This window comes from Ranitomeya variabilis, chromosome 2, assembly GCF_051348905.1.
Source record: "Ranitomeya variabilis isolate aRanVar5 chromosome 2, aRanVar5.hap1, whole genome shotgun sequence".
Taxonomy (NCBI): Eukaryota; Metazoa; Chordata; class Amphibia; order Anura; family Dendrobatidae; genus Ranitomeya; species Ranitomeya variabilis.
The window spans coordinates 1,014,294,657-1,014,321,851 of record NC_135233.1 but is presented as its reverse complement, the minus strand read 5'-3'; the positions used below and the strand labels follow the sequence as shown (position 1 = coordinate 1,014,321,851).

Here is a 27,195-nt window from a genome sequence, read left to right as displayed (position 1 = left end):
TACGGGCGGAGAGCCACACCAAGTCGCCAGGAGCAAAGGTCTGAGCGGGACAACGATGTGCATTGGCGGAGGACCTCATTCTCTCCTTGGAAGCCCGAATGGCATCCTGAGTGCAGTCCCAAATATCCCGTGCCTCCACAGCCCCGTCTGCCACCCTGGAGTCGGCAGAAGACACAGGCATAGGTACAGGTACCCGCGGATGCTGACCATAGTTGAGGAGGAATGGGGTTTGTCCAGTGGAGTCGGCTACGGCATTGTTCAGTGCAAACTCCACCCATGATAGCAAGGATGCCCAGTCATCCTGCCTGGCAGAGACAAAATGTTGCAGATATGTGACCAGGGTCTGGTTGGCCCTCTCTACCAACCCATTCGTCTCGGGATGATATGCGGAGGAGAGATTTATCTCAATGCTGAGAAGATGACAAAGCTCTCTCCAGAACCGAGACGCAAACTGTGGACCCCGGTCACTGACAATTTTGTCCCGCATACCGTGTAGGCGGAAGATGTGTTTTATGAACAACGCTGCCAAATGCCCGTGCAGAAGGTAACTGTGGTAGAGGCACCAAATGCACCATTTTTGAGAAATGATTGGTGATGACCCAAATGATGGTACAGCCACAAGACTTGGGCAAACCCACTACAAAGTCCATCCCGACCATCTCCCAGGGCCTGTCTGCCACCAGCTGGCCATTGTCGAGGAGACTTATTTTTGGCACAGGAGACAAACGCCTGAATATACTCTCTGACATCTCGGACCATATGTGGCCACCAGTACATCCTCGCCAGCAGCTCAGATGTCCTCTTTGTCCCAAAGTGTCCACTCACCCTGGACGAATGAGCCCAAGAGAGAACCTCCGGTCGCAAATTAACCCCTTCCCGACCCATGACGCCTATGCGGCATCATGGAATGATCGCGTCCCTGCAGATCGGGTGAAGGGGTTAACTCCTATTTTACCCGATCTGCAGGGAGAGGGGGAGTGGTACTTCAGCCCAGGGGGCGGTGGCTTCACCCCCCCGTGGCTACGATCGCTCTGATTGGCTGTTGAAAGTGAAACTGCAATCAGAGCGATTTGTAATATTTCACCTAAAAAACTGGTGAAATATTACAATCCAGCCATGGCCGATGCTGCAATACCATCGGCCATGGCTGGAAAACCTGAAGTGACCCCCCCCACCCCACCGATCGCCCCCCCAGTGCTCCGTTATGGGGTCCGGTCCCCTCCGTCCTGTGCTCCGCTCCCCCGTCCTCCTGCCCGCTCCCCCCCTGCTCCTATGTCACCCCCCGGTGCTCCGACGCCCCCCCCGTGCCCCGATCTCCCCCCCTTATAATTACCTAGGCTCCCGGTGTCGGTCCGTCTCCTCGCTGGGCGCCGCCATCTTCCAAAATGGCGGGCGCATGCTCAGTGCGCCCGCCGAATCAGCCGGCTGGCTGATTCATTACAGGTACATTTTGATCGCTGTGGTAGGTTCTAACACAGCGATCAAAATAAAAAAATAATACATAAACCTCCCCCTTTATCACCCCCATAGGTAGGGACAATAATAAAATAAAGAAAATATTTTTTTTTCTTTTTCCACTAGGGTTAGGGTTAGAACTAGGGTTAGAACTAGGGGTAGGGTTAGGGGTAGGGTTAGGGTTACGGGTAGGGTTAGGGGTAGGGTTATGGCATGTGCACACAGAGCGGATCGGCCGCGGATCCGCAGCGGATCGGCAGCGGATCCGCAGCGGATCGGCCGTGGATCCGCAGCGGATCGGCAGCGGATCCGCAGCGGATCCGCAGCGGATCGGCAGCGGATCGGCAGCGGATCCGCAGCGGATCGGCCGCGGATCGGCAGCGGTTCCGCAGCGGATCCGCAGCGGATCGGCCGCGGATCCGCAGCGGATCGGCCGTGGATCGGCCGTGGATCCGCAGCGGATTGGCAGCGGATCCACAGCGGATTGGCCGCGGATCCGCAGCGGATTGGCAGCGGATTGGCCGCGGATTGGCAGCGGATTGGCCGCGGATCCGCAGCGGATTGGCCGCTGCGAATTCGAAGCAGTTTTCCATCAGGTTTACAGTACCATGTACACCTAAGGAGAACCAAATCCGCTGTGCCCATGGTGCGGAAAATTCCGTGCAGAAACGCTGCATTGTATTTTCCGCAGCATGTCAATTCTTTGCGCGGATTCCGCAGCGCTTTAGACCTGTTCCTCAATAGGAATCCGCAGGTGAAATCCGCACAAAAAAAAACTGGAAATCTGCTGTAAATCTGCAGGTAAAACGCAGTGCCTTTTACCTGCAGATTTTTCAAAAATCGTGCGGAAAGATCTCACACGAATCCGCAACGTGGGCACATAGCCTTAGGGTTAGGGTTGGAATTAGAGTTAGGGTTGGAATTAGGGCTAGGGTTTGAAATAGGGTTAAGATTAGGCTTGTGGTTAGGGTTACGGATAGGGTTAGGGGTGTGTTGGGGTTACAGTTGTGGTTAGGGTTGGGATTAGGGTTACAGTTGGGATTAGGGTTAGGATTAGGGTTGGAATTAGGGTTACGGGTGTGTTGCGGTTAGGGTTGTGGTTAGGGGTGTGTTGGGGTTAGGGTTGTGATTAGGGTTATGGCTACAGTTGGGATTAGGATTAGGGTGTGTTGGGGTTAGTGTTGAAGTTAGAATTGAGGGGTTTCCACTGTTTAGGCAAATCAGGGGTCTCCAAACGCAACATGGCGCCACCATTGATTCCAGCCAATCTTGCGTTCAAAAAGTCAAATGGTGCTCCCGCCCTTCCAAGCCCCGACGTGCGCCCAAACAGTGGTTTACCCCCACATTTGGGGTACCAGCGTACTCAGGACAAACTGGGCAACAACTGTTGGGGTCCAATTTCTCCTGTTACCCTTGCAAAAATAAAAAATTACTTGCTAAAACATAATTTTTGAGGAAAGAACAATTATTTTTTATTTTCACGGCTCTGCGTTATAAACTTCTGTGAAGCACTTGGGGGTTGAAAGTGCTCACCACACATCTAGATAAGTTCCTTCAGGGGTCTAGTTTCCAAAATGGGGTCACTTGTGGGGTGTTTCTACTGTTTAGGCACATCAGGGGCTCTGCAAATGCAATGTGACGCCCGCAGACCATTTCATCAAAGTCTGCATTTCAAATGTCACTACTTCCCTTCCGAGCCCTGACGTGTGCCCAAACAGTGGTTTACCCCCACATATGGGGTATCAGCGTATTCACAACAAACTGGGCAACAAATATTGGGGTCCAAATTCTCCTGTTACCCTTGTGAAAATAAAAAATTGCTTGCTAAAACATCTTTTTTGAGGAAAGAAAAATGATTTTTTATTTTCACGGCTCTGCGTTGTAAACTTCTGTGAAGCACTTGGGGGTGCAAAGTGCTCACCACACATCTAGATAAGTTCCTTGGGGGGTCTAGTTTCCAAAATGGGGTCACTTGTGGGGGGTTTCTACTGTTTAGGCATATCAGGGGCTCTGCAAACGTAACATGATGCCCGCAGACCATTCCATCAAAGTCTGCATTCCAAAACGTCACTACTTCCCTTCCGAGCCCCGGCATGTGCCCAAACAGTGGTTTACCCCCACATATGGGGTATCAGCGTACTCAGGAGAAACTGGACAACAACTTTTGGGGTCCAATTTCTCCTGTTACTCTTGCAAAAATAAAAAATTCTGGGCTAAAAAAATATTTTTGAGGAAAGGAAACACATTTATTATTTTCACGGCTCTGCGTTATAAACTTCTGTGAAGCACTTGGGGGTGCAAAGTGCTCACCACACATCTAGATAAGTTCCTTGGGGGGTCTAGTTTCCAAAATGGGGTCACTTGTGGGGGGTTTCTACTGTTTAGGCATATCAGGGGCTCTGCAAACGTAACATGATGCCCGCAGACCATTCCATCAAAGTCTGCATTCCAAAACGTCACTACTTCCCTTCCGAGCCCCGGCATGTGCCCAAACAGTGGTTTACCCCCACATATGGGGTATCAGCGTACTCAGGAGAAACTGGACAACAACTTTTGGGGTCCAATTTCTCCTGTTACTCTTGCAAAAATAAAAAATTCTGGGCTGCATTTCAAAACGTCACTACTTTCCTTCCGAACCCCGACGTGTGCCAAAACAGTGGTTTTCCCCCACATATGGGGTATCAGCGTACTCAGGAGAAACTGGACAACAACTTTTGGGGTCCAATTTCTCCTGTTACCCTTGGGAAAATAAAAAATTGTGGGCTAAAAAATCATTTTTGAGAAAAGAAAAATTATTTTTTATTTTCATGGCTCTGCGTTATAAACTTCTGTGAAGCACTTGGGGGTTCAAAGTGCTCACCACACATCTAGATTTGTTCCTTGGGAGGTCTAGTTTCCAAAATGGGGTCACTTGTGCGGGAGCTCCAATGTTTAGGCACACAGGGGCTCTCCAAACGCGACATGGTGTCCGCTAACGATTGGAGCTAATTTTCCATTCAAAAAGCCAAATGGCGTGCCTTCCCTTCCGAGCCCTGCCGTGCGCCCAAACAGTGGTTTACCCACACATATGGGGTATCATCGTACTCAGGACAAACTGGACAACAACATTTGGGGTCCAATTTCTCCTATTACCCTTGGGAAAATAAAAAATTCTGGGCTAAAAATCATTTTTGAGGAAAGAAAAATTATTTTTTTATTTTCACGGCTCTGCGTTATAAACTTCTGTGAAGCACCTGGGGGTTATAAGTGCTCACTATGCATCTAGATAAGTTCCTTGGGGGGTCTAGTTTACAAAATGGGGTCACTTGTAGGGGAGCTCCAATGTTTAGGCACACAGGGGCTCTCCAAACGCGACATGGTGTCCGCTAACGATTGGAGCTAATTTTCCATTCAAAAAGTCAAATGGCACGCCTCCCCTTCCGAGCCTTGCCGTGCACCCAAACAGTGGTTTACCCCCACATATGAGGTATCGGCATACTCAGGAGAAATTGCCCAACTAATTTTAGGATCCATTTTATCCTGTTGCCCATGTGAAAATGAAAGAATTGAGGCTAAAAGAAATTTTGTGTTTAAAAAAAGTACTTTTTCATTTTTGCGGATCAATTTGTGAAGCACCTGGGGGTTTAAAGTGCTCACTATGCTTCTAGATAAGTTCCTTGGGGGGTCTAGTTTCCAAAATGGGGTCACTTGTGGGGTAGCTCCAATGTTTAGGCACACGGGGGCTCTCCAAACGCGACATGGTGTCCGCTAAAGATTGGAGCCAATTTTTCATTGAAAAAGTCAAATGGCGCTCCTTCCCTTCCGAGCCCTGCCGTGCGCCCAAACAGTGGTTTACCCCCACATATGAGGTATCAGCGTACTCAGGACAAATTGGACAACAACGTCCGTGGTCCAGTTTCTTCTTTTACCCTTGGGAAAATAAGAAAATTGTTGCTAAAAGATCATTTTTGTGACTAAAAAGTTAAATGTTTATTTTTTACTTCCATGTTTCTTCTGATGCTGTGAAACACCTGAAGGGTTAATAAACTTCTTGAATGTGGTTTTGAGCACCTTGAGGGGTGCAGTTTTTAGAATGGTGTCACTTTTGGGTATTTTCAGCCATATAGAACCCTCAAACTGACTTCAAATGTGAGGTGGTCCCTAAAAAAATGGTTTTGTAAATTTTGTTGTAAAAATGAGAAATCACTGGTCAAATTTTAACCCTTATAACTTCCTAGCAAAAAAAAAATTTATTTCCAAAATTTTGCTGATGTAAAGTAGACATGTGGGAAATGTTATTTATTAACTATTTTGTGTCACATAACTCTCTGGTTTAACAGAATAAAAATTCAAAATGTGAAAATTGCGAAATTTTCAAAATTTTTGCCAAATTTCCACTTTTTTCACAAATAAACTCAGAAATTATCGACCTAAATTTACCACTATCATGAAGCCCAATATGTCACGAAAAAACAATCTCAGAATCGCTAGGATCCGTTGAAGCGTTCCTGAGTTATTACCTCATAAAGGGACACTGGTCAGAATTGCAAAAAACGGCAAGGTCATGAAGGGGTTAATGGGCACAAAAGTCTAGCCCGGAGGCACAGACTCTAGTGAAACCAGAGCTACGGTTCTCAGGCTCTCTGAAGGGACAATAAGCCGAGGCTCTTCTTCCTCCTCCTGATGCCACAACAGAGCGAGAGAGGGCGTCAGCATGAATGATCTTCTCCCCAGTGAGATAATGGAGGGAGAAGTGGAACCAGGAGAAGAACAAGGACCATCTGGCCTGGCAAGAATTTAGCCACTGGGCTGTTTGCAAATATAACAAGTTTTTGTGGTTCGTGAAGGCTTGAAAGGGAAAACAAGCCCCCTCCAAGAGATGTCTCCACTCCGAGAAAGCCAACTTCATTGCCAGCAACTCCCTGTCCCCGATGGAATAATTCCTCTCTGCTGGTGTGAAGGTCTTGGCAAAGAAGAAGCACGGATGCTTCCGTCCTTTAGCATCCTTTTGGAAGAGGACTGCTCCTGCACCAACGGAAGAGGCATCCACCTCCATTATGAACGGCTTATCAACATCGGGACGATATAGGATGGGAGCGCTAGCAAAATGAGATTTAACAGAAGAAAAGGACCTGGAGACCTCTTCAGACCACAAATTGGGATTTGCTCCCTTCTTGGTGAGGGCTACCAAGGGAGTGCGGAATGAACTGGCGATAATAATTAATGAACCCCATAAAGTGCTGCACCGCTTTAAGAGAATGGGGTTCTTGCCAGTCCATCACAGCCTGTAGTTTGGCAGGATCCATAGCCAATCCCTGGGCTGAGATGATATAGCCCAGGAAAGGTAAAGACTCCTGCTCAAACATACACTTCTCCATCTTTGCATAAAGAGAATTTGCCTGTAAGAGGTCAAAGACTCTGCCAACATCTCTCCGGTGGGAGTCAATATCTGGAGAGAAGATGAGAATATCATCCAGATAGACTACGACCGAGGTGGAGAGCATATCCCGGAAGATGTCGTTGACAAAGTCTTGGAAGACTGCTGGGGCATTACAGAGCCCGAAGGGCATTACCAGATACTCATATTGCCCATCTCTGGTGTTAAAAGCCATCTTCCATTCGTCCCCCTCACGGATGCGAATCAGGTTATACGCACCCTGCAGATCTAATTTGGTAAATACCCTTGCTCCCCGAAGCCTATCAAAAAGCTCAGAAATGAGGTACAGCGGGTACTTATTTTTTACGGTGATGGCGTTAAGACCCCTATAATCTATGCAAGGACGTAACTCTCCATTCTTCTTCTGCACGAAGAAGAACTCCGCCCCTGCAGGTGACACTGACTTCCTAATGAACCCTGTTACCAAATTCTCCTGGATGTATTGGGACATAGCCTCTGTTTCCGGGAGAGAGAGGGGATAGACACATCCCCGAGGAGGTTCTGATCCAGGCAAGAAATCAATAGGACAGTCATAGGGACAGTGAGGCGAAAGGGTCTCCGCAGCCTTTTTGGAGAAGACGTCTGCATAGGACCAATAGCATTTGGGAAGAGAAGAGAGATCTGCAGGTATCTCAGTGGTGGAAACCTGAACGCACTCTTTCACACATCTGCCCTTACAAGCTTCACTCCAACCCAATATCCTCCCTGAGGTCCACTCAATATGTGGGGAGCGGAAACGGAGCCAGGGTATGCCCAACAGAATCTCATCCATTCCCTCGGGAAGGACAAGAAGGGAAATTAACTCCTGGTGGGATGGAGACATGGCTAACGTGAAAGGGATAGTCTGATGTGTGATTTGTAATGGAAGTATTGACGTTTTGTAGGGAAACGTGCAGCCAGAAGCTCGAGATGTATGGAGCACTGGCTCACGAATCCCCGACATAGCTTACTATCACCAGCAAACTTGTCTGGAAGCGGGAGACGGGATATAGATGGAGCAGGGGTGGCAGCGGACAAACTGGCTGCAGCTACACTCGCAGCCTGAACAGCGACAGCAGTGACGTCCACAGCTGAGGTTGTACACTCTAGAGCTGCCAACCTACCCTCCAGCTGCTGGACATACCGCTGTAGATGCTGATCGTCCGCCATTTACTAGCCAGACCCTGGCACTAGTGTACTGTTAGGGCTAGCAGAACGCACTGAGTAAATATAAATGTTTTATTGAAGTAGATGCGTTCGCAGCGGCACTATATGGCGGTATGAACTAGCTCTGTTAGTTTCACAGAGTAGCCGAGAAAGCAAAGCTCTGTGTCCTGTTTGACTTCACAGAGGCACAGGCTAACTACTCAAATGAGAGCAGTCAGTGGTCATGCATGCACACACAATCTCCTCGCCGGAGGTGCCAGCATTCTAAGGGCTTATTTCAGCCGGGCCCCTAAATAACATAACTTTAGAAAGACATTAGCGCATGGCCGTGTGGCCATGCGAGCCTTAAATAGTTGCAGCACATACAGGACCTTCCTAGGAAGACCAATGAGAGGCTGCTACAGAGCCTGCGCACCTACAGGACCTTCCTAGAAGGACCAATAGATTAGACTGCAGTATCTGAACATGTGACCCTCGATCTCCACTGAGAGATCTTACCCTGGGCATGCTCAGAACGGGAAAAGCAGGACTTAGTCCCAGAAGCATCTGCTCTCCGCTGCCCAACACTGGCTTCAATAGCAGAAGCAGGAGAAGCAGCAGTAACTTTTGTACAGAGTCAGCCTGAGCGAGACGCTGGGACTGACGTCTCCGCTGAGCAGGCTCCACTGTGGCAGGAGAAGAATGGGAGACCGCAGCGGAGATGGCCCGAGATTCCCACCGGGGGAGAGGGGGAAACTTGACCCCTGACACTAATATTGTAAAAAAAATATTCATTAAAGTGTTCTGAGAAAAAAAATCCCAAAAGAAAAATCTAAGAATCATATTTGATTTCCCCTTACAAAATTGTTTTTAATTTAAAAAAATGTAAAGAAAAACTAAATAGCAAGGACAAAATTGCTATTAATTTTACATCCTGCCTCCTAAAAATTGTTGAAGAGTTATAGAAAAAAATCCACTACAAAATTCTGTAGTATGAATAAAAACATAAGCTATCAAAAATATAAGGCCTCATACCGCACCATAAGTGGAAAAATAAAAATGGTATGGGTCTTGAGATGCAGAGACAAAAGCTAAATATTTTTAAAAGTTTATTCATTATGCAAGAATGGTAAATGTAAAACTTCATACACTCGTGAACATTGTAATTGCAAAAGCAAAAGTTAAAAGTCGCAGAAATTTGAAACATCACAGGATCAATGGACATGTTAATGAAATGGGAATGATGAAAAAATAGAAACAAAATTTTCCCATTAAAATATTCTGTAAGGGAAAATAATATTGCAGGTGTTGTGGGTGGGATAATCTTATTATAATGGCATGTGGATAATTGGAATGACTGATAGAATAGCAACTCATTTGATATCTTTCTGAGGAAAAATAAAAAAAACATAATCCATGCAAGTATAGAAAGATCAAGTTGAAAAGTTTAGAATCTGCAAATCAAAGTCTGTGTTCCAAGTGGACTTTCTCACAATTAGATAGATTAAAAAAATTAATACTGGTATCTTAAGATGTTGGGAGACAACAAAAACATGTTCAATCTCAAAAGAATTTTCATATGAGTTTATAAAGTTGCAACTTTTAGCCATCACGTGAACATGGCCTAAATACAATAGCTCATCACGAAAAGTAGTCTCAGAATTATTCCACCCCTTCATGGCAGCACCTCTATTATTTAGTAGAGCCCTTTAGTTGTTAGGACCTGCTGCAAATGTGATGCATAGCTAGACACAATCTTCAGCAGGATTTTATATTGAATCTTAGTCCATGCCTCATGGACAGTAGCCTTCAGTTCACAAATTTTCACAAATTTTCTTGAGATTCTGTGTTGCAAATTTCTTTGATACTTCAGATTCCTCACAAAAAAATACAATTTCTGATAGTATTTCCTGTTAATTGAATCCATCTTGCCCTCCACAGATTGACAGTGCCAGTGAAAGCAATGCAGACCCAGGACAGTGTAAACAGGAACGCGGATGCAACGGCACAGAAGATGAAGACTCAATGGTAACTTGAACCAATTGATTATTTATTTACTACAAGCAATAAAGGTGTACAGAGATGAAAGCCTAAAAGTTTAGTAATTTACAAGATAACATCAAACTAGTTCACAATACTAAGGATTATTATTCTGGGTATATAAGATATAAACAGTACCTTTTTCACAGTTTTGAACCACATAGTTAAAGGGAACCTGTCACCTGAATTTGGCGGGACTGGTTTTGGGTCATATGGGTGGGGTTTTCAGGTGTTTGATTCACCCTTTCCTTACCCGCTGGCTGCATGCTGGCTGCAACATTGTTTTGAAGTTGGATTGAAGTTCATTCTCTGTCCCCCGGAGTACACGCCTGTGTAAGGCAAGATTGCCTTGTGCTGGCTTGTACTCCGGAGGACAGAGAATGAACTTCAATCCAATATTGCGGCCAGCATGCAGCCAGCGGGTAAGGAAAGGGTGAATCAAACACCTGAAAACCCCGCCCATATGACCCAAAACCAGTCCCGCCAAATTCAGGTGACAGGTTCCCTTTAACTAACTAATATACCAAATGATATCTCTAATTGGTACAATAGTCATATGTCAAAATCCATATGGTAATTATCACTGTCATCACCTAAGAGCTAAGTCTGTCACCGTAGTAGCTGTAAAGGGTACTAATGGGAGTCAGCTCTATTTCACCATTAGGCCCCAAGTTTAAAGCCGCAGTGTAATAACAAGCCACTCTGCACCGTGGTTCCAGAGTCCCTACAGTGCCTGCATTTTTTATCCCTCCTTTGGGCCATAGTAGCTTACCCACTGGAGGGGGTCAGCGGTCACCTTCTGTAGGTCAGCAATGGAGTAGCACCTGGTGTCACCTGTTGTACTTCATTGGGTCACATTTTTTACCTGCTGCCACTTGTCTGAGTAGGGATTTGGCCACCTAGTATTGCTCCTTCCAGGCCTTGAGATGGATATGTAACAGTGTTTCCACCACCTTGCCTGTTACAGTCTCCATCTGCTGGGTTGACTGTAGTAGAAGAGGTGTCGGTTCCCGCTTTACAGATTCTACTTTATTGCAATTGATACCACTTTATTGGTGTCTGCCTTTAATTTTTGCAAAACTGTAGACTCCTGGTTGGGTCTCCTTCATGCGTGTTGCCTGTAGCAGTAGGCCTCCAAGACCGTCAGGCCTCCACTTCCTTGACTCCTTGCTACTATTCTTAGACTTTTCTGACAATAGTAGTCTACAAAATGTATAATATATTTGAGCCACCTGAGTGTGGCTGAGTATGAAAGCAGGTTGTGCTGTTGCATGTGGTATAAGGGCTCCCAGCACAGGAGGCCAACCCCTGATCCCTTACGCACCTCCTCTTACTGTGATGTTCAATTGAAAGCTGAAAATGCTGTCCCTGACCCCGATTCTTCATGCCTGGCTGATTGCTGCAGTGCCATGCTGCAATTAGTATTGTGGTGTATTGAGGCCACTTTCCTGGTATCTGTCCCTCATTTGATGTGTTTTGTCAGCATTTGGGGCCAATATAAGGTGCTGTGCATGCTTTTGTTTTTGCCTACCATTGAGCTGAATGGCGTTCAGTTATGTTTGATGAATATTCGACTAATTAATTGGCGAATATTGCATATTTGGCGATATTGAAATATTCGTTCATCTCTACTCAATAGTATTTTTTGGGGTAGGGTCTAATGTTTTTTTTTGCAGTTTCATATAATGACTTCAATATAATTCTGCATTCGATTGATCAATTGTAATATTTTGGACTCCAGGACAACTGCGCTTTGCTACTTCTCCATACAGCATATCTTCTTAGAAATTATATGAAAGTTCATCATCTTTCTTGAAGTTCTATGAAAGTTCTCTTTATATAGTACTTTGCTGTCTTGCTGTCTTCCTTGAGGAAACATTTCCTTGTACTAGTATAATTGAATGATCTACTGTAAAAAATAATTTTGTGTACCCTAACCTGGTAATGTATTAAGCTAAAATAAGGATTTTATACCACCACACTGCGGACACAAAATGGTTTGGAACTATATTGGATATATAAACATAATCTAAGTTGTCTAAAACAGAATTATAATTTTTAGACCTGTATTATAACAGATGCCCATATACATATACAGTAGATTTCAATGTGAGTCAAGTGATTCTTGATATGGTTCCTTTTTTGGAAATCTAGGATAAAGGTTGTGCCATTGATACACTTACCCACAGTTCTACCCAGGGGGACCTCCAAAACATATGATAAATGTAATTTTTAATTTCTACATATACATGTACATTGTCTTAATTGACATTGCGTGTTGTCCCCCTTAGACTGAATATATTGTCTTCAAGACCTCATACCACCTACATATCACCTGGATGAATGTTGGACAATTTTTCATATGCTCGTCTAAGGCTAGTTTCACACTAGCGTTTTGAGGATCTGCAGAGGGCTGCGGACTTCCTCCGTGAAGCCCCACCCTCAGCCACACCTCCGCCTCTAGCTCCTCCTACTTCTTAATCCAGGTACGCAGGTCGTGCCGCTGTATGCGGATGCTTCCGCATGCGTCGTTTTGACGATGCAGAGAAAAAAAGAAATTGCTACAAGCTGCGTCCTATGCTGGTCACCGCATCGTTAAAAAGACGCATGCAGAAGCATCCGCATACAGCGGCACGACCTGCGTACCTAATGTTAAAGATACTGCTTTTTTGAGTGATCCATCTCTTATGGATTTAAAACGCAAGTATGGTTTTTCTTGTAAAAGATTACATGATAACCCTTCAGCTGCATCTTATGACTTTGAAAGAATATTATACCCATAAAAGGATACCTAGGGGTCTGAGATCTAACATCCGTCCAAACCTGTTTTCAATGGATCACTTTTTTGTGAACGTTTTTTCTCTTTATCAAACAAATATGCTATGGATCTATGGCTTCTTAACATGGAATACCTGCAGAGGGAGATTCAAGATTTATATAAGAATATTGCTGTAACAGAGACTGCATTAAAAGAAATTATGAATGATGATGCATGGAAACAGTTTAAGGATATGACTGATTCTCGCTTGAAAAAAAGTAGGGAGAAATTGGAGGATATTAAAAGGAGGAAGTGGAATAGAGACTCTGAGGCTACTTTCACACGTTCCTTTTTTTCATCCTTTTTTTTTCAGGTCCTGTTTTAAAAAACCGCAGCTAAATTCAGCGCTGATTTTAGCTGCGGTTTTTCATCCTTTTTCTTCTGCGGATTCCACTGCGGGTTTCCAAATGCAGTTTCCTATTGGTGCTGCTGGAAACCCGCAGCGGAATCCGCAGAAAGAATTGACATGGTACTTCTTTTTTCTGCAGGCAAAACCGCTGCGGATTTGCCTGTGGAAAAAAGGATCGTCGGCACAGCGGGTCCTGTTTTCCATTGGGTTACATTGTACTGTAACCTACATGGAAAACTGCTGCGGATCCGCAGTGCAAATCCGCTGCGGATCCGCAGCAAAAACCGCACCGTGTGAACATAGCCTGAGGATTATCGCCTTGGGAAAGTTTATAATTGGCAGAAAGATGACTTTCAAATTTTGAAATCTAAAAAATATCAACCGGACAGAGGTGTCTCTCCAACTAGTTTTCAATCAAGGGGGCCGACTACTGTTTATTCATATTCTGACAATGCTATTTTTTTAGAGGATCTAATGGAATACAGCATAAGAGGACCAGGAGAGGTGGCAGAAAACACCGGTGTGGAAAAAAGAGACAAGAGGCAGAAAAGCCCGATCCTTCCACAGAGACAGACCGCAATGAAAAAGGACTAAATAATGTGGTAAGTCTTTCTTCTAGGTCATTGAATGTACATGAACTGTCAGTATTGAGTAAGGGCTTTTATTTTTGCCCCAGTAGACATATTGACTGGTTTGAATTGGAAATGGAATTATTTAGATTTTTCAGAGCCATTAAGTTAAAATACTGGTATTCACAAAATGCAGGTACTGATGATTCCACTGGGGCTGTTTTCAGATTGAAACAACTTATGTTATTCAACAGGAGTGAATTTATACCCGCCATTTATGTACCTGCTATTGATGCATTTATTTTGGCTGTTAACAGGGATATAGATTGTTTGAAAAAAACTCAGGACAGGACATTTTTCAAAAATCCTAATATGACCCGGGAGGAAAGCATGGTACTGCGGGAATTGGTCCATGATGGCGGCATCACCGTCAAATCAGCAGATAAGGGCGGTGCTGTCGTTGTCATGGATACATCTAAGTATGAGGCAGAAATTGTAAGTCAGTTATCTGATCGGGATGTGTACAGGAAGTTGTCGGGTGACCCTAAATTCATGGTCATAGGTAAAATCAAAACAATCTTGGATGAAGCTAAGTATTCTAATATTATAGATGAAGATCTTTATACGTTTTTGACAGTGGAGAATCCAGTCACACCGGTAATATATATATTACCAAAAATTCATAAATCTTTGATTAATCCACCAGGCCGACCCATTGTGTCAGGCAGTGATTTGATATTTAGCCATATAGGTATTTTTCTTGACAAAATTTTAGGGCCTCTATCTAGACAGACATCATCTTTTGTGGAAGATGCAACTGACCTTTTGGGTAAACTTGAGAGGGTTAAAATTGATTAAAGAAATTTTAATGGCATCTTTTGATGTAGTTTCCTTGTAGACATCCATTGGTCATGAGGTAGGTCTGGCAGCAGTGCACAGAAAGCTTGTGAGTACTGAATACAATTTGGATACAATTGAATTTATTCTAAGACTTTTGGAGGTGGTATTGAATAATAATTACTTCCTGTTTAGAGACGAATATTTTATGCAAATGAGGGGGATGGCCATGGGTGCCAACATGGCACCCGCTTATGCAAATTTGGTTATGGCAGCCATGGAGGAGGACCTCGTCTATGTGTCCCACCACTACCGCAATGTTGTGGAGTGGTGGAGATACATAGACAATGTCTTCCTCCTATGGAAAGGTACGATTGTGGAATTGGAGGAATTTAAAATATTTCTTAATGGTTTAAATGAAGATATTAAATTTACATTAATATACTCTGAAAAAGAAATAACATTTTTGGATGTACTAGTAAAGTGTGAAGATATGAGATTATCCACTGAAGTTTTTATAAAAGCCACTGATAAAAACAGTCTACTCAAATGTGATAGTCACCATCCTCGTAGATTAACCCCTTTCTGCCAGCTGACGGAATAGTACGTCAGCTGGCAGATCCCCTGCTTTAAGGTGGGCTCCGGCGGTGAGCCCACCTTAAAACCGCGACATGTCAGCTGTTCTGTACAGCTGACATGTGCGCGCAATGAGCGCGAGTGGAATCGCGATCCGCCCGCGCCCATTAACTAGTTAAATGCCGCCGTCAAGCGCTGACAGCGGCATTTAACTAGCGCTCCCGGCCGCGTGGCCGGAAGTGCTCGCACCGCTGACCCCCGTCACATGATCGGGGGTCAGCGGTGCATTGCCATAACAACCAGTGGTCTCCTTGAGACCTCTATGGTTGTTGTTGGCCGATTGCTTTGAGCGCCACCCTGTGGTCGGCGTTCAAAGTACACCACCATTTCTACTACATAGAGGTGATCTGTACTTAACCTCTATGTAGCAGAGCCGATCGTGTAGTGCTTGCTTCTAGCCTCCTATGGAGGCTATTGAAGCATGCCAAAATTAAAAAAAAAGTGTTTAAAAATATAACAAAAATTTAAAAAATATAAAAGTTCAAATCACCCCCCTTTTGCCCCAATCAGAATAAAACAATAAAAAAAATCAAACCTACACATATTTGGCATCGCCGCATTCAGAATCGCCCGATCTATCAAAAAAAACAAAGGATTAACCTGATCGCTAAATGGCGTAGCAAGAAAAAAAATCAAAATGCCAAAATTAAGTTTTTTTGGTCACCATGACATTGCATTAAAATGTAATAACGGGCGATCAAAAAAACGTATCTGCACCAACATGGTATCAACAAAAACGACACCTTGGCACGCAAAAAAAAAAAGTCCTTACCTGACCCCAGATCATGAAAAATGGAGACGCTACGGGTATCGGAAAATCGCACAATTTTTTATTTATTTTTTTTTAGCAAAGTTTGGAATTTTTTTTCACCACTTAGATAAAAAATAACCTAGACATGTAAGGTGTCTATGAACTCGTACTGACCTGGAGAATCATAATGGTAGGTCAGTTTTAGCATTTGGTGAACCTAGCAAAAAAGCCAAACAAAAAACAAGTGTGAGATTGCACTTTTTTGGCAATTTCATCACACTTGGAATTTTTTTCCCGTTTTCTATTACACGGCATGGTAAAACCAATGGTATCGTTCAAAAGTACATCTCGTCCCACAAAAAATAAGCCCTCACATGGCCATATTGACGGAAAAATAAAAAAATGGCTCTGGGAAGGAGGGGAGCAAAAACCGAAAACGAAAAAACGGAAAAAGCTCCGGGGGTGAAGGGGTTTATAGAAGCATTGCCATATAGTCAGTATTTACAGGTTAGGAGAATAGTCAGTGATGACAATAATTTGACAAGTTCTCTTGAATCAATGACTAGGAAATTTAAACAAAGGGGTTACCCTGACAGGATTTTGAAAAAATGTGAGTACAAAGTAAAAAATATGGATAGAGACACTCTCTTGTGTAGCGATAAAAAAGAAAAAAACATGAAAAGAATTCCACTGATTACAAGGTATGGAGATGAGAACAATTCGGTGGTGTGCATTGTTAAGAAGCATTGGCCAATGATGGGCCGCTGCCTTCCCGAGAATGTGGAATCCACCATTAATATCATATAAAAGGTCTAGGAATATAAAAGATAGTCTTGTTCACTCAGATATGGGCCCTAGAAAATCCTCACTCCAACCTTCCCTTACTGGAAAAAGGCGAGTAGGTTGCTACCTTTGTCTCAGTTGCATCAATTGCAGTAACATGTTGAAGGGTGATCATTTTTTTATCCGGTCACCAATGAAAAATTTACTATTAATCACTTTTTTGACATGCTCAAGTGATTATGTAATTTACCTTTTGGAGTGCCCGTGTAAATAGGGGTATGTGGGTGAAACTACGTGGGATTTCAAAACACGCATAAATCACCACAGGTATGCCATACGAAAGAAAAAGTGTGATTTGCCGGTTTCTAAACATTTTATGGATTGTGGACATACACAGAAAAATCTGAAGTTCAGGATTATTGATCATATACCCCCATTGAGACGCGGAGGTGACAGGGTTAAACTTTTAAAGATCAGAGAACTTAAGTGGATTCGAAGACTAAACACATTGAAGCCACATGGTTTAAATGTGGATTTCAAGTTGCAAGTAACATTATATTAGAATTGCAGTATATATTTCATTTCATCTGTACTTGGGGTCTTGCCTCTCTGATGGGTATAGCAATGTGATGGTATTAATTATAATTGTTTTTTATGTTTTCTATCTTCTAGATATATTGAGAAGTATGAAAGAAGAATTTTTTTCTCTGAAGATCAGGGTTCATGGCTTACCCTATTCATGAAGTCAACTATTGGAATGCTGTTTTCATTAAATTTATTTTTGTTATGTTTTATTGGATATGTGAATAAAATGGAATCCGAGTGGGCATTTTTGGTGGTTCTCTTTTCTCACGGTTATTGGAGATTTGGTTGATGTTCCCAGTGGTAACTGAGGATGCGATCATGTCTGTCACAGGGCATTGGTCTCCCTTGGTCCTTTATGGTATGTGACCAGCCCCAGCAAATGGGGGGGCGTACGTACCATTATGGGTTAACTATGGCCATCCCAGCACTGTTGGGTTATGAACCTATACCATATGAGACATCGAACAGGAGTGTATGAGGGATTATGCCCCTTTAAAGGGAACCTGTCACCTGAATTTGGCGGGACCAGTTTTGGGTGATATGGGCGGGGTTTTCGGGTGTTTGATTCACCCTTTCCTTACCCGCTGGCTGCATGCTGGCTGCATTATTGGATTGAAGTTCATTCTCTGTCCTCCTGAGTACACGCCTGCGTAAGGCAATATTGCCTTGCTCTGGCGTGCATATGTGATTGCAGGATGGGGTGAGCCATGAAATGATTCATGAAATGCAGCTGAGTGTAGATTGCTAATTAACATTGAATCTTTTACTGTATGTTATCTCATGTTTGTATATTATTGCACTGCACTTTATTACACTTGCACTTATTTTTGGCCACTATTTGCACTTTATGTAAACTGTCTCTCATGAGCTGTTATAACCTTCTTGCACAAATACTATTAAGTATGCTTCAATTGTCTGCATGATAACTACCATGTTTGTACACCATTACCTTGCTTGAGAAAGGCTCTCCATGAGCTGAAATGTCGCCATAATGGGCTATTAAACTTGAACACTTTTTGAACTCATTTGCAATGGTGTGCTGCATCTGACTTTGGACTCTCTAATGTTAAAGATAGGTTCGCAGGCCGCATGCAGAAGTAGAGTAGAGAGCTAGAGGCTCCTCAAAACGCTAATGTGAAACCAACCTAAATCCGACCTTGGGTTGAGGAGTGTTGAAGGATTTTTTTGCTTGTTTTATTTTTTTATTTATTTTTTTTTAAGTTGGTACACAATAAAATATAAAAATGTCTAATGCAGCTGATTTTGTATAAGATCTGACAAATTATTTATATAATTTCACAATTAATATCTGGATAACCAGAGCTGATGTGCAAAAAGAGGTTCAGCTAAATGTTGCATTATATGTGAAAGGACAGTACTGTTTGTAGAGGTGTTCTACTAATGTTTTGCTACCAGGTACCATAGTTAATTTTTCCTTATTCATGAAGTTCCAGAGATGCAAAGCGTAGGAGTCATTGAAAGATGGAAATTTGTCCCAAACCTCGTAATACTTTTTCCATTCTGGGCAAATGATAGGGTAAAAACGCTGGGGATTGAGCAAAGTATTGTTTCCACATATGGCATCTTCAGAACCAACAAATTCTGGTAAGTTACAGAATGTCTTTAAAATACGGGTAAAGAGAAGTGGGCCTTGCTGTCCCCATATTCTACTGTCATAATTTTTAACAAAGTCTTCCAAACATTTCTGGGTAAAATCATGATGAGGTGAAAACCCAAAAATGCCATTGCTAGTGTATTTGGAAGATTCTGCAGCCAAGAAGTCCTTGAAAGGAATGGTTTGTATTGAGATGAAATCTGTATCCATATAAATGCCACCATACTTCCCGATCAATGCAAGTCTGCAGGCATCAGAGCTGACATGGGTCCAGAATGACTGCTGCTGTGAATTAATCTGAAAATAAAATGGATACATGAAAGTTTGTGCCAACATAAGAATACTATTATACAAATTTGTATTTTTGATGTAGCATTAGTGATATACTATGTGGTCACTAAAAGGTAAGTAGTACTCAACAGTGAACCTTAAAGCATCACTCCAGCGTTTTTGTTTTTTCAGCACTGGAGTGGTGCTTCTAATCTAAGATCTGCCACCATCTTCACCTTCTATTGATGTTACTCATGTCAATCTTGTCACCACAACTTCTGACTGGCCAGAAGTAATGGTCACAAGCTCTCAATTCAAAACTGTGAGAGCCAAAACGAGGATCTCAGAGATGTGCACTGTTAAAGGCAACCTGTCACCCCAAAAATCGAAGGTGAGCTAAGCCCACCGGCATCAGGGGTTTATCTACAGCATTCTGTAATGCTGTAGATAAGCCCCAGATCTAACCTGAAAGATGAGAAAAAGAGGTTAGATTATACTCACCTGGGGGGCGGTCCGATCCGATGGGCATCATGGTCTGGGCAGGGGCCTCCCATCTTCATAGGATGACGTCCTCTTCTTGTGTTCACGCTGTGGCTCCGGCGCAGGCGTACTTTGTCTGCCCTTTTTAAGGCAAAGCAAAGTACTGCAGTGCGCAGGCGCCGGGCCTCTCTGACATTTCCCGGCACCTGCGCACTGCAGTACTTTGCTCTGCCCTCAACGAGGCAGATAAAGTACGCCTGCGCCAGAGCCGCAGCATGAAGACAAGAAGAGGACGTCATTGTAAGAAGATGGGAGGCCCTGGAACGGACCGCGATGCCCATCGGACCGGACCGCAGCGGGACCGCCCCTGGGTGAGTATAATCTAACCTCTTTTTATTATCTTTCAGGATACATCGGGGGCTTATCTATAGCATTACAGAATGCTGTAGATACGCCCCTGATGCCGGTGGGCCTAGCTCACCTTCGATTTTTGGGGTGACAGGTTCCCTTTAAGTGACCTCCAGTTCGCTCCATCAGACACTGGAGAAATTTCAATCTGCTGGAGACTGAAGGGAGCGGCGATGATACAAGGTGAATACAGTGGCAGTTTGGTATAAGGCCTTATATTAAAAGAAACACTCCAGCCCTGCAATAAAAAAATTGGAGTGGTGCTTTAAAATAAATCAAAATTAAAATAGGAATAATCTTTACACATGCCACCAGATTCAAAGATATTGTTTTTACAGATACTGGAAAAAATATGTTATTTCTACAGACTGTCCTAAATTTTAAGATGAGTTGGCAAAGCAGACACAATTCCTTGCGAAAGTATTTTGGTGAAGAATCAACAACAAGTGGAACACAATTTGTGAAGTTGAATGAAATTTATTGGTTACTTTCAATTTTTGTGGAAATTCAAAAACTGAAAAGTGGGGCGTGCAATATTATTTATCGCCTTTACTTTCAGTGCAGCAAACTCACTTCAGAAGTTCATTGTGGATCTCTGAATGATCCAATGTTGTCCTAAACGCCTAATGATGATAAATATAATCCACCTGGTTTAATTAAGTCTCCTTTTAAATGCACCTGCTCTGTGATAGTCTCAGGGTTCTGTTTGAAGCACAGAGAGCATCATGAAGACCAAGGAGCACAAAAGGCAGGTCCGTGATACTGTTGTGGAGAAGTTTAAAGCCTGATTTGGATACAAAATGATTTCCAAAACTTTAAACATCCCAAGGAGCACTGTGCAAGCGATCATATTGAAATGGAAGGAGTATCATACCACTGCAAATTTACCAAGACCCAGCCGTCACTCTAAACTTTCATCTCAAACAAGGAGAAGACTGATCAGAGATGCAGCCAAGAGGCCCATAATCACTCTGGATGAACTGCAGAGATCTATAGCTGAGGTGGGACAGTTTGTCCATAGGACAACAATCAGTCGTACACTGCACAAATCTGGCCTTTATGGAAGAGAGGCAAGAAGAAAGCTATTTCTCAAAGATATCCATAAAAAGTGTAATTTAATGTTTGCAACAAGCCACCTGGGAGACACACCAAACATGTGGAAGAAGGTGGTCTGGTCAGATGTAACAAAATCGAACTTTTTGGCAACAATGCCAAATGATTTGTTTGGCATCAAGGCAACACAGCTCATCACCCTGAATACACCATCCTTACTGTCAAACATGTTGGTGGCACCATCATGGTTTGGGCCTGCTTTTCTTCAGCAGGGACAGGGAAGATGGTTAAAATTGATGGGAAGATGGATGGAGCGAAATACAGGACCATTTTTGAAGAAAACCTGTTGGAGTCTACAAAAGACCTGAGACTGGGATGGAGATTTGTCTTCCAACAAGACAATGATCCCAAACATGCAGCAAAATCTACAATGGAATGGTTCACAAATAAACATGGCCAAGTCAAAGTCCAGACCTCAATCTAATCGAGAATCTTTGGAAAGAGCTGAAAACTGCTGTTCACAAACGATCTCCATCAAACCTCACTGAGTCCGAGCTGTTTGTCAAGGAAGAATGGTCAAGAATTTCAGTCTCTTGATGTAAAAAACTGATAGAGACCTACCCCAAGCGACTTGCAGCTGTTATCGCAGCAAAAGGTGGCGCAACAAAGTATTAAGTTAAAAGGGCCGACATAATATTGCACGCCCCACTTTTCAGTTTTTGAATTTCCACAAAAACTGAAAATAACCAATGCATTTTGTTCAACTCCATAATTGTGTTCCACTTGTTGTTGATTCTTCACCAAAAATTTACATTTGGTATCTTTATGTTTGAAACATGATTTGTGGGAAAAGGTTGAAAAGTTTCAGGGAGCCGCATACTTTCGCAAGGCACTGTATGTACAGTGAATATAAAATATCTACACACATCTGTAAAAATACCTACCAAGAAGAAAACTTTCAGAACTTTTCCGTCTTTAATGTCACCCATAATCTGTGCAAATCAATTTAGAAGCAACTTGAGATCATAGGGAAATAAAAATATAAACCTAAAATAATGTGACTGCACTAGTGTGAACACCCTCTTATAATTGGAGATGTGGCTGTGTTTAGAATTAGCCAATCACATTTGAGCTCATGTTAAATTGCTGTTTGTACACAGTGGTCATCATTTACGGTAATTCTAATTAACCCCATATAAGCTTAACTGTTCAAGAAGGGTTTTCCTAACATTTTGTTAGTTGCATTTTAGAGCAAAAGCAATGATCCGTAAACAGTTTATAACATAGTGAAGGGATCTCTTTGTTAATAGGTATCAGTCAAGAGAAGGGACAAAAATTTTTTTTTTCAAAGAATTATATATACCATGTAACACTATGAATGTGGTCATCAAGAAATGGCTTAAATTCTGTACAATAGTAACATTACCAGGAGCAGTATATCCCTTATAATTTGATGAAAAGACAATAAGAAAATTGGTTAAGGAATCTGTTAATAGGCTTACAGCAACACAAAAGTAGCTGCAGGAATTTCTGACAAGTACTTGATGTGTATTGCATGTGACAACAATCGCCCATATTCTTCATGTCTGGACTGTGGGGTAGGGTGTCAAGACAAAAGTTTTTCTTATAGCGAAAAGCTTCGAATTCATTCTGTGTTTCAAAAAAACCCAACATCCTATCTGCCAAAAGTACAGTATGTGGTAAAACATCAAGGCCTGATGAGAATAAGGTTGAACATTTTGGCCATGATTCCAAAGAGTATGTTTGGCACAATGCCCACACTGTACTGCACCAAAAGAATACCATACCCACATTGAAGCATAGTGGAAGCAGCATTATACTTTGAGATTAATTTTCAGATGTTGGAACTGGGGCTTTAGTCAAGTGAAGGAAATTATTAACAATAATTATTAAAGGGCAATACTTTAATGGGTATAAATTAAAGGGTTCAAAGTGAGAAAAAAACATAAACATATATATACGAAAATAATAATCCAATAAGGGCACATAAAAGGGGAATCTGGCAAAATAGCCACTACAATATCTTTGCAGGGCCTTAAATCATGAGCCCTCCCTATCTGCTGAGGTCATGTCTGTGTTTCTTGTGATAGAATTTGTGTGCTAGTTTGTGCGCTTGTGTTGCCTATTAGGGTGTCAACCTCTGCAGATAAGTAGGGCTCATGATTTAGGGCCTTAAAGGTATATTGCAGTGGTTATTTTACCACATTACCCTCTTTTTATGTACCTTTATTGGATTATTATTATTTTTTGTACACTGTTTAGAAATAAAGGGAACACTTAAACAACACAATGTAACTCAAAGTCAATCACACTTCTGTGAAGTCAACCTCTCCTCTTATGAAGCAACACTGATTGTGAATCAGTAGCTCCTGCTGTTGTGCAAATTGAACAGACAACAGGCAGAAATGTTGTGGTTCTGCAGGGGGTGACCACAGTCCATTTCACTGTTCTCATCCTTTTTGGCTGTTGTTTGGTCACTTTTGCATTGTGTCATTGCTCTCACCCCTAGACGTGCTGTACAGTAGCATGAAGAAGTTTCTACAACTCACAGAAGTTGCTTAGGTTGTGCAGCTCATTCAGGATGGCACATCAATACAAGCTGTAGCAAGAAGGGTAGCTGTGTCTGTCAGCACACGCTTCAGAACATGATGCAGATACCTGGACACAAGCTAGTAAACCAGTAGACGTGGAGTTGACCATAGGAGGGTAAAACCCAGCAGCAGGACTGCAACCTCCTCCTTTTTTCAGGAAGGAGCAGTGGCAGAGCCCTGCAAAGTGACCTCTAGCAGTCTACTATCGTCCATGTGTCTGCTCAAACTGTCAGAAGCAGACTCCATGCCCTCCATGTTGTAGCCAGAGGTACCCTAACTGTCATTAGGTACCTGAATGAGATCCTCAGACCCATTGTGAGAACATATGCAGGTGCAATGGGCACTGGGTTCCTTCTGATGCATGACAATGCTAGGCCTCATGTGAATGAAATGTGTCAGCAGTTCCTGCATAGATGTTATGGATTGGATTGGTTATGGATTGGTTCCTCAGACCTTTTTTTTTGGAAGTGCATTTGAACAGCAAGGTGGATTGCTGTTGAGGGGAAATAGAGAAAATTTTTTTTTATAAATCTTCAGCATAGCGAGTGTGAGCGAGCTGAGTGTGACCTGAGCGTAAGTGTGAACGGCGGTAAGTGTGACTTGTGATTCAGTGAAGAGGTATTTGGAAAGCCTTTAACAAATACCTGTGTGAATTGGTGTGGGTTGCTGAATTGGGAGTAGCTATATTCACAAGGGGTTAACTTAGGGTGGGGGCTCATAATTAAGGGGTTATAAGGAGCAGCTGTTTGGGGCTCAAGTCCTTTTTGGAAGTGCATTTGAACAGCAAGGTGGATTGCTGTTGAGGGGAAATAGAGAAAAAAATCTATAAATCTTCAGCATAGCGAGTGTGAGCGAGCTGAGTGTGACCTGAGCGTAAGTGTGAACGGCGGTAAGTGTGACTTGTGATTCAGTGACTTTGGAATCAGGGAGTTTCCAAGGGAGGAATTGCTGTCTGTTTTTTATTAATACTTTGTATTTATTTTTTATTTAACGTTCCTGTGTGGTGCAATCCCCATTAGGAAATGTGCTCCACTATTGTTAATGCCATCCAGTGCACATCTTGCCACATGTATGCAATCCTTGACCAGCCGGTCGAGGGTGCATACTGCTGTGCGAGATGTGAGCACGTTGAGCATTTGGAAGCCCAGATTCTGGCTCTAAATGTGCAGCTGGCAACACTGAGATCCATTGACAACATGGAAAGGAGTCTTCTGCTCACTGAGCAGACGCTCAATGGGATAGATGGGGGGGATGGTAGGATGGAGCTGCAGGACAGTGAAGTAGCTAGCTGGGTGACATTCAGAAAGCGGGGTAGAGGGAAGAGTGCCAGGGAGGCTAGTCCTGATCTGGCACACCCTAACAAGTTTGCTAAGTTGGCAGATGAGGGGGATGCCAGTACAGGGGTAGCACTGCTGCAGCCAGGCATGTCCTCTGAAATCCGGAGGAGTGACTTCTCCAGTAAGGAGGGAAATAGGAGAGCAGGGCAGGCCAGACAGGTACTGGTAGTGGGGGACTCAATTATTAGTGGAACAGATAGGGCAATCTGTCACAAAGACAGGGATCGTCGAACGGTGTGCTGCCTAGCTGGCGCTCGAGTCCGACACATCGCTGATTGGGTGGACAGATTACTGGGAGGGGCTGGTGAGGACCCAGCGGTCATGGTGCACATTGGCACAAATGACAAAGTTACAGGTAGGTGGAAGGTCCTTAAAGATGATTTCAGGGAATTAGGCTGCAAGCTGAAAGCAAGGACCTCCAACGTGGTATTTTCCGAAATACTGCCTGTACCACGTGCCACGCCAGAGAGGCAACGGGAGATTAGGGAGGCTAATAAGTGGCTCAAGAATTGGTGTAGGAAGGAGGGGTTTGGGTTCCTGCAGAACTGGGCCAACTTCTCAGTGGGCTACAGGCTCTACGCTAGGGACGGGCTGCACCTCAATGGGGAAGGTGCAGCTGTGCTGGGGGAGAAAATGGCTAGAAGGTTGGAGGAGTGTTTAAACTAGGGATTGAGGGGGGAGGGTATTCAATTTATAGGAGGGGAAGATAGTGCAGATAGAGACCTGGGGACAAATAAGGAAGTTGGGGGTGGCGGTGGCATGGAAGGTGGGGTTAGAACAGTTAATAATTTAAGAAAGAATAGAGGTACAGAGAGGAACATCAAGTGCATGTATGCTAATGCCAGAAGCCTCGCCAACAAATTGGAGGAATTAGAACTAATGTTGTAAGAGCATAATTATGACATAGTGGGGATATCTGAAACATGGCTGGATGAGAGCCATAACTGGGCTGTTAACTTGCAGGGCTATAGCCTGTTCAGAAATGACCGTACAGATAAGCGAGGGGGTGGGGTGTGTCTATATGTAAAATCGTCCTTAAAACCCATCCTGCGTGATAATATAGGTGAATTTTATGAAAATGTAGAGTCCCTGTGGGTGGAGATAAGGGGAGGGGGAAAAAAGAATAAATTACTGATAGGGGTTTGTTATAAATCTCCAAAAATAATGGAAGCAATGGAGAATATTCTCGTAAAGCAAATAGATGAAGCTGCGACTCAAGGAGAAGTCATTATTATGGGGGACTTCAACTACCCTGAAATAGATTGGGGAACAGAAACCAGCAGTTCCAGCAAAGGTAATTGGTTTTTGACAACTATGAGAGACAATTACCTTTCACAACTGGTTCAGGACCCAACAAGAAGGGGGGCACTGCTAGACCTAATATTAACCAACAGGCCAGACCGCATAGCAAATAAAAGGGTTGGGGGTCACTTCGGGAATAGTGATCACAAAATAATAAGTTTTCATGTATCCTTTAATAAGATGTGTAGTAGAGGGGTGACAAGGACACGAAACGTCAGGAGGGCAAATTTCCAACGGATGAGAGAGGATCTTGGTGCAATTAACTGGGACGATATCCTGAGACATAAAAATACACAAAGAAAATGGGAGACGTTTATTAGCATCCTGGATAGGACCTGTGCACAGTATATACCGTATGGGAATAAACATACTAGAAATAGGAGGAAACCAATATGGCTAAATAGAGCTGTAAGGGGCGCAATAAGTGACAAAAAGAAAGCATTTAGAGAATTAAAGGAAGTAGGTAGTGAGGAGGCATTAAATAAATATAAAAAAATAAATAAATTCTGTAAAAAGCAAATCAAGGCAGCAAAGATTGAGACAGAGAGACTCATTGCCAGAGAGACTAAAAATAATCCCAAAATATTCTTTAACCCCTTCACCCCCAAGGGTGGTTTGCACGTTAATGACCGGGCCAATTTTTACAATTCTGACCACTGTCCCTTTATGAGGCTATAACTCTGGAACGCTTTGACGGATCTTGGCGATTCTGACAATGTTTTCTCGTGACATATTGTACTTCATGTTAGTGGTA

At 43.2% G+C, this 27,195-nt stretch overlaps 1 protein-coding gene across 1 annotated transcript in view; it reads right to left on the bottom strand.

Annotated features, from left to right (window-relative positions):
* Positions 1–18,081: 18,081 nt before the first annotated feature.
* The window catches only part of LOC143808529 (alpha-1,4-N-acetylglucosaminyltransferase-like), a 92,184-nt gene continuing 83,070 nt past the window's right edge, over positions 18,082–27,195 (bottom strand). Inside the window, exon 3 of the mRNA XM_077291291.1 lies at positions 18,082–19,276. Coding sequence (XP_077147406.1) covers positions 18,707–19,276 — 570 coding nt within the window. The 3' untranslated portion in view covers positions 18,082–18,706. The remainder of the gene's footprint in view (positions 19,277–27,195) is intronic.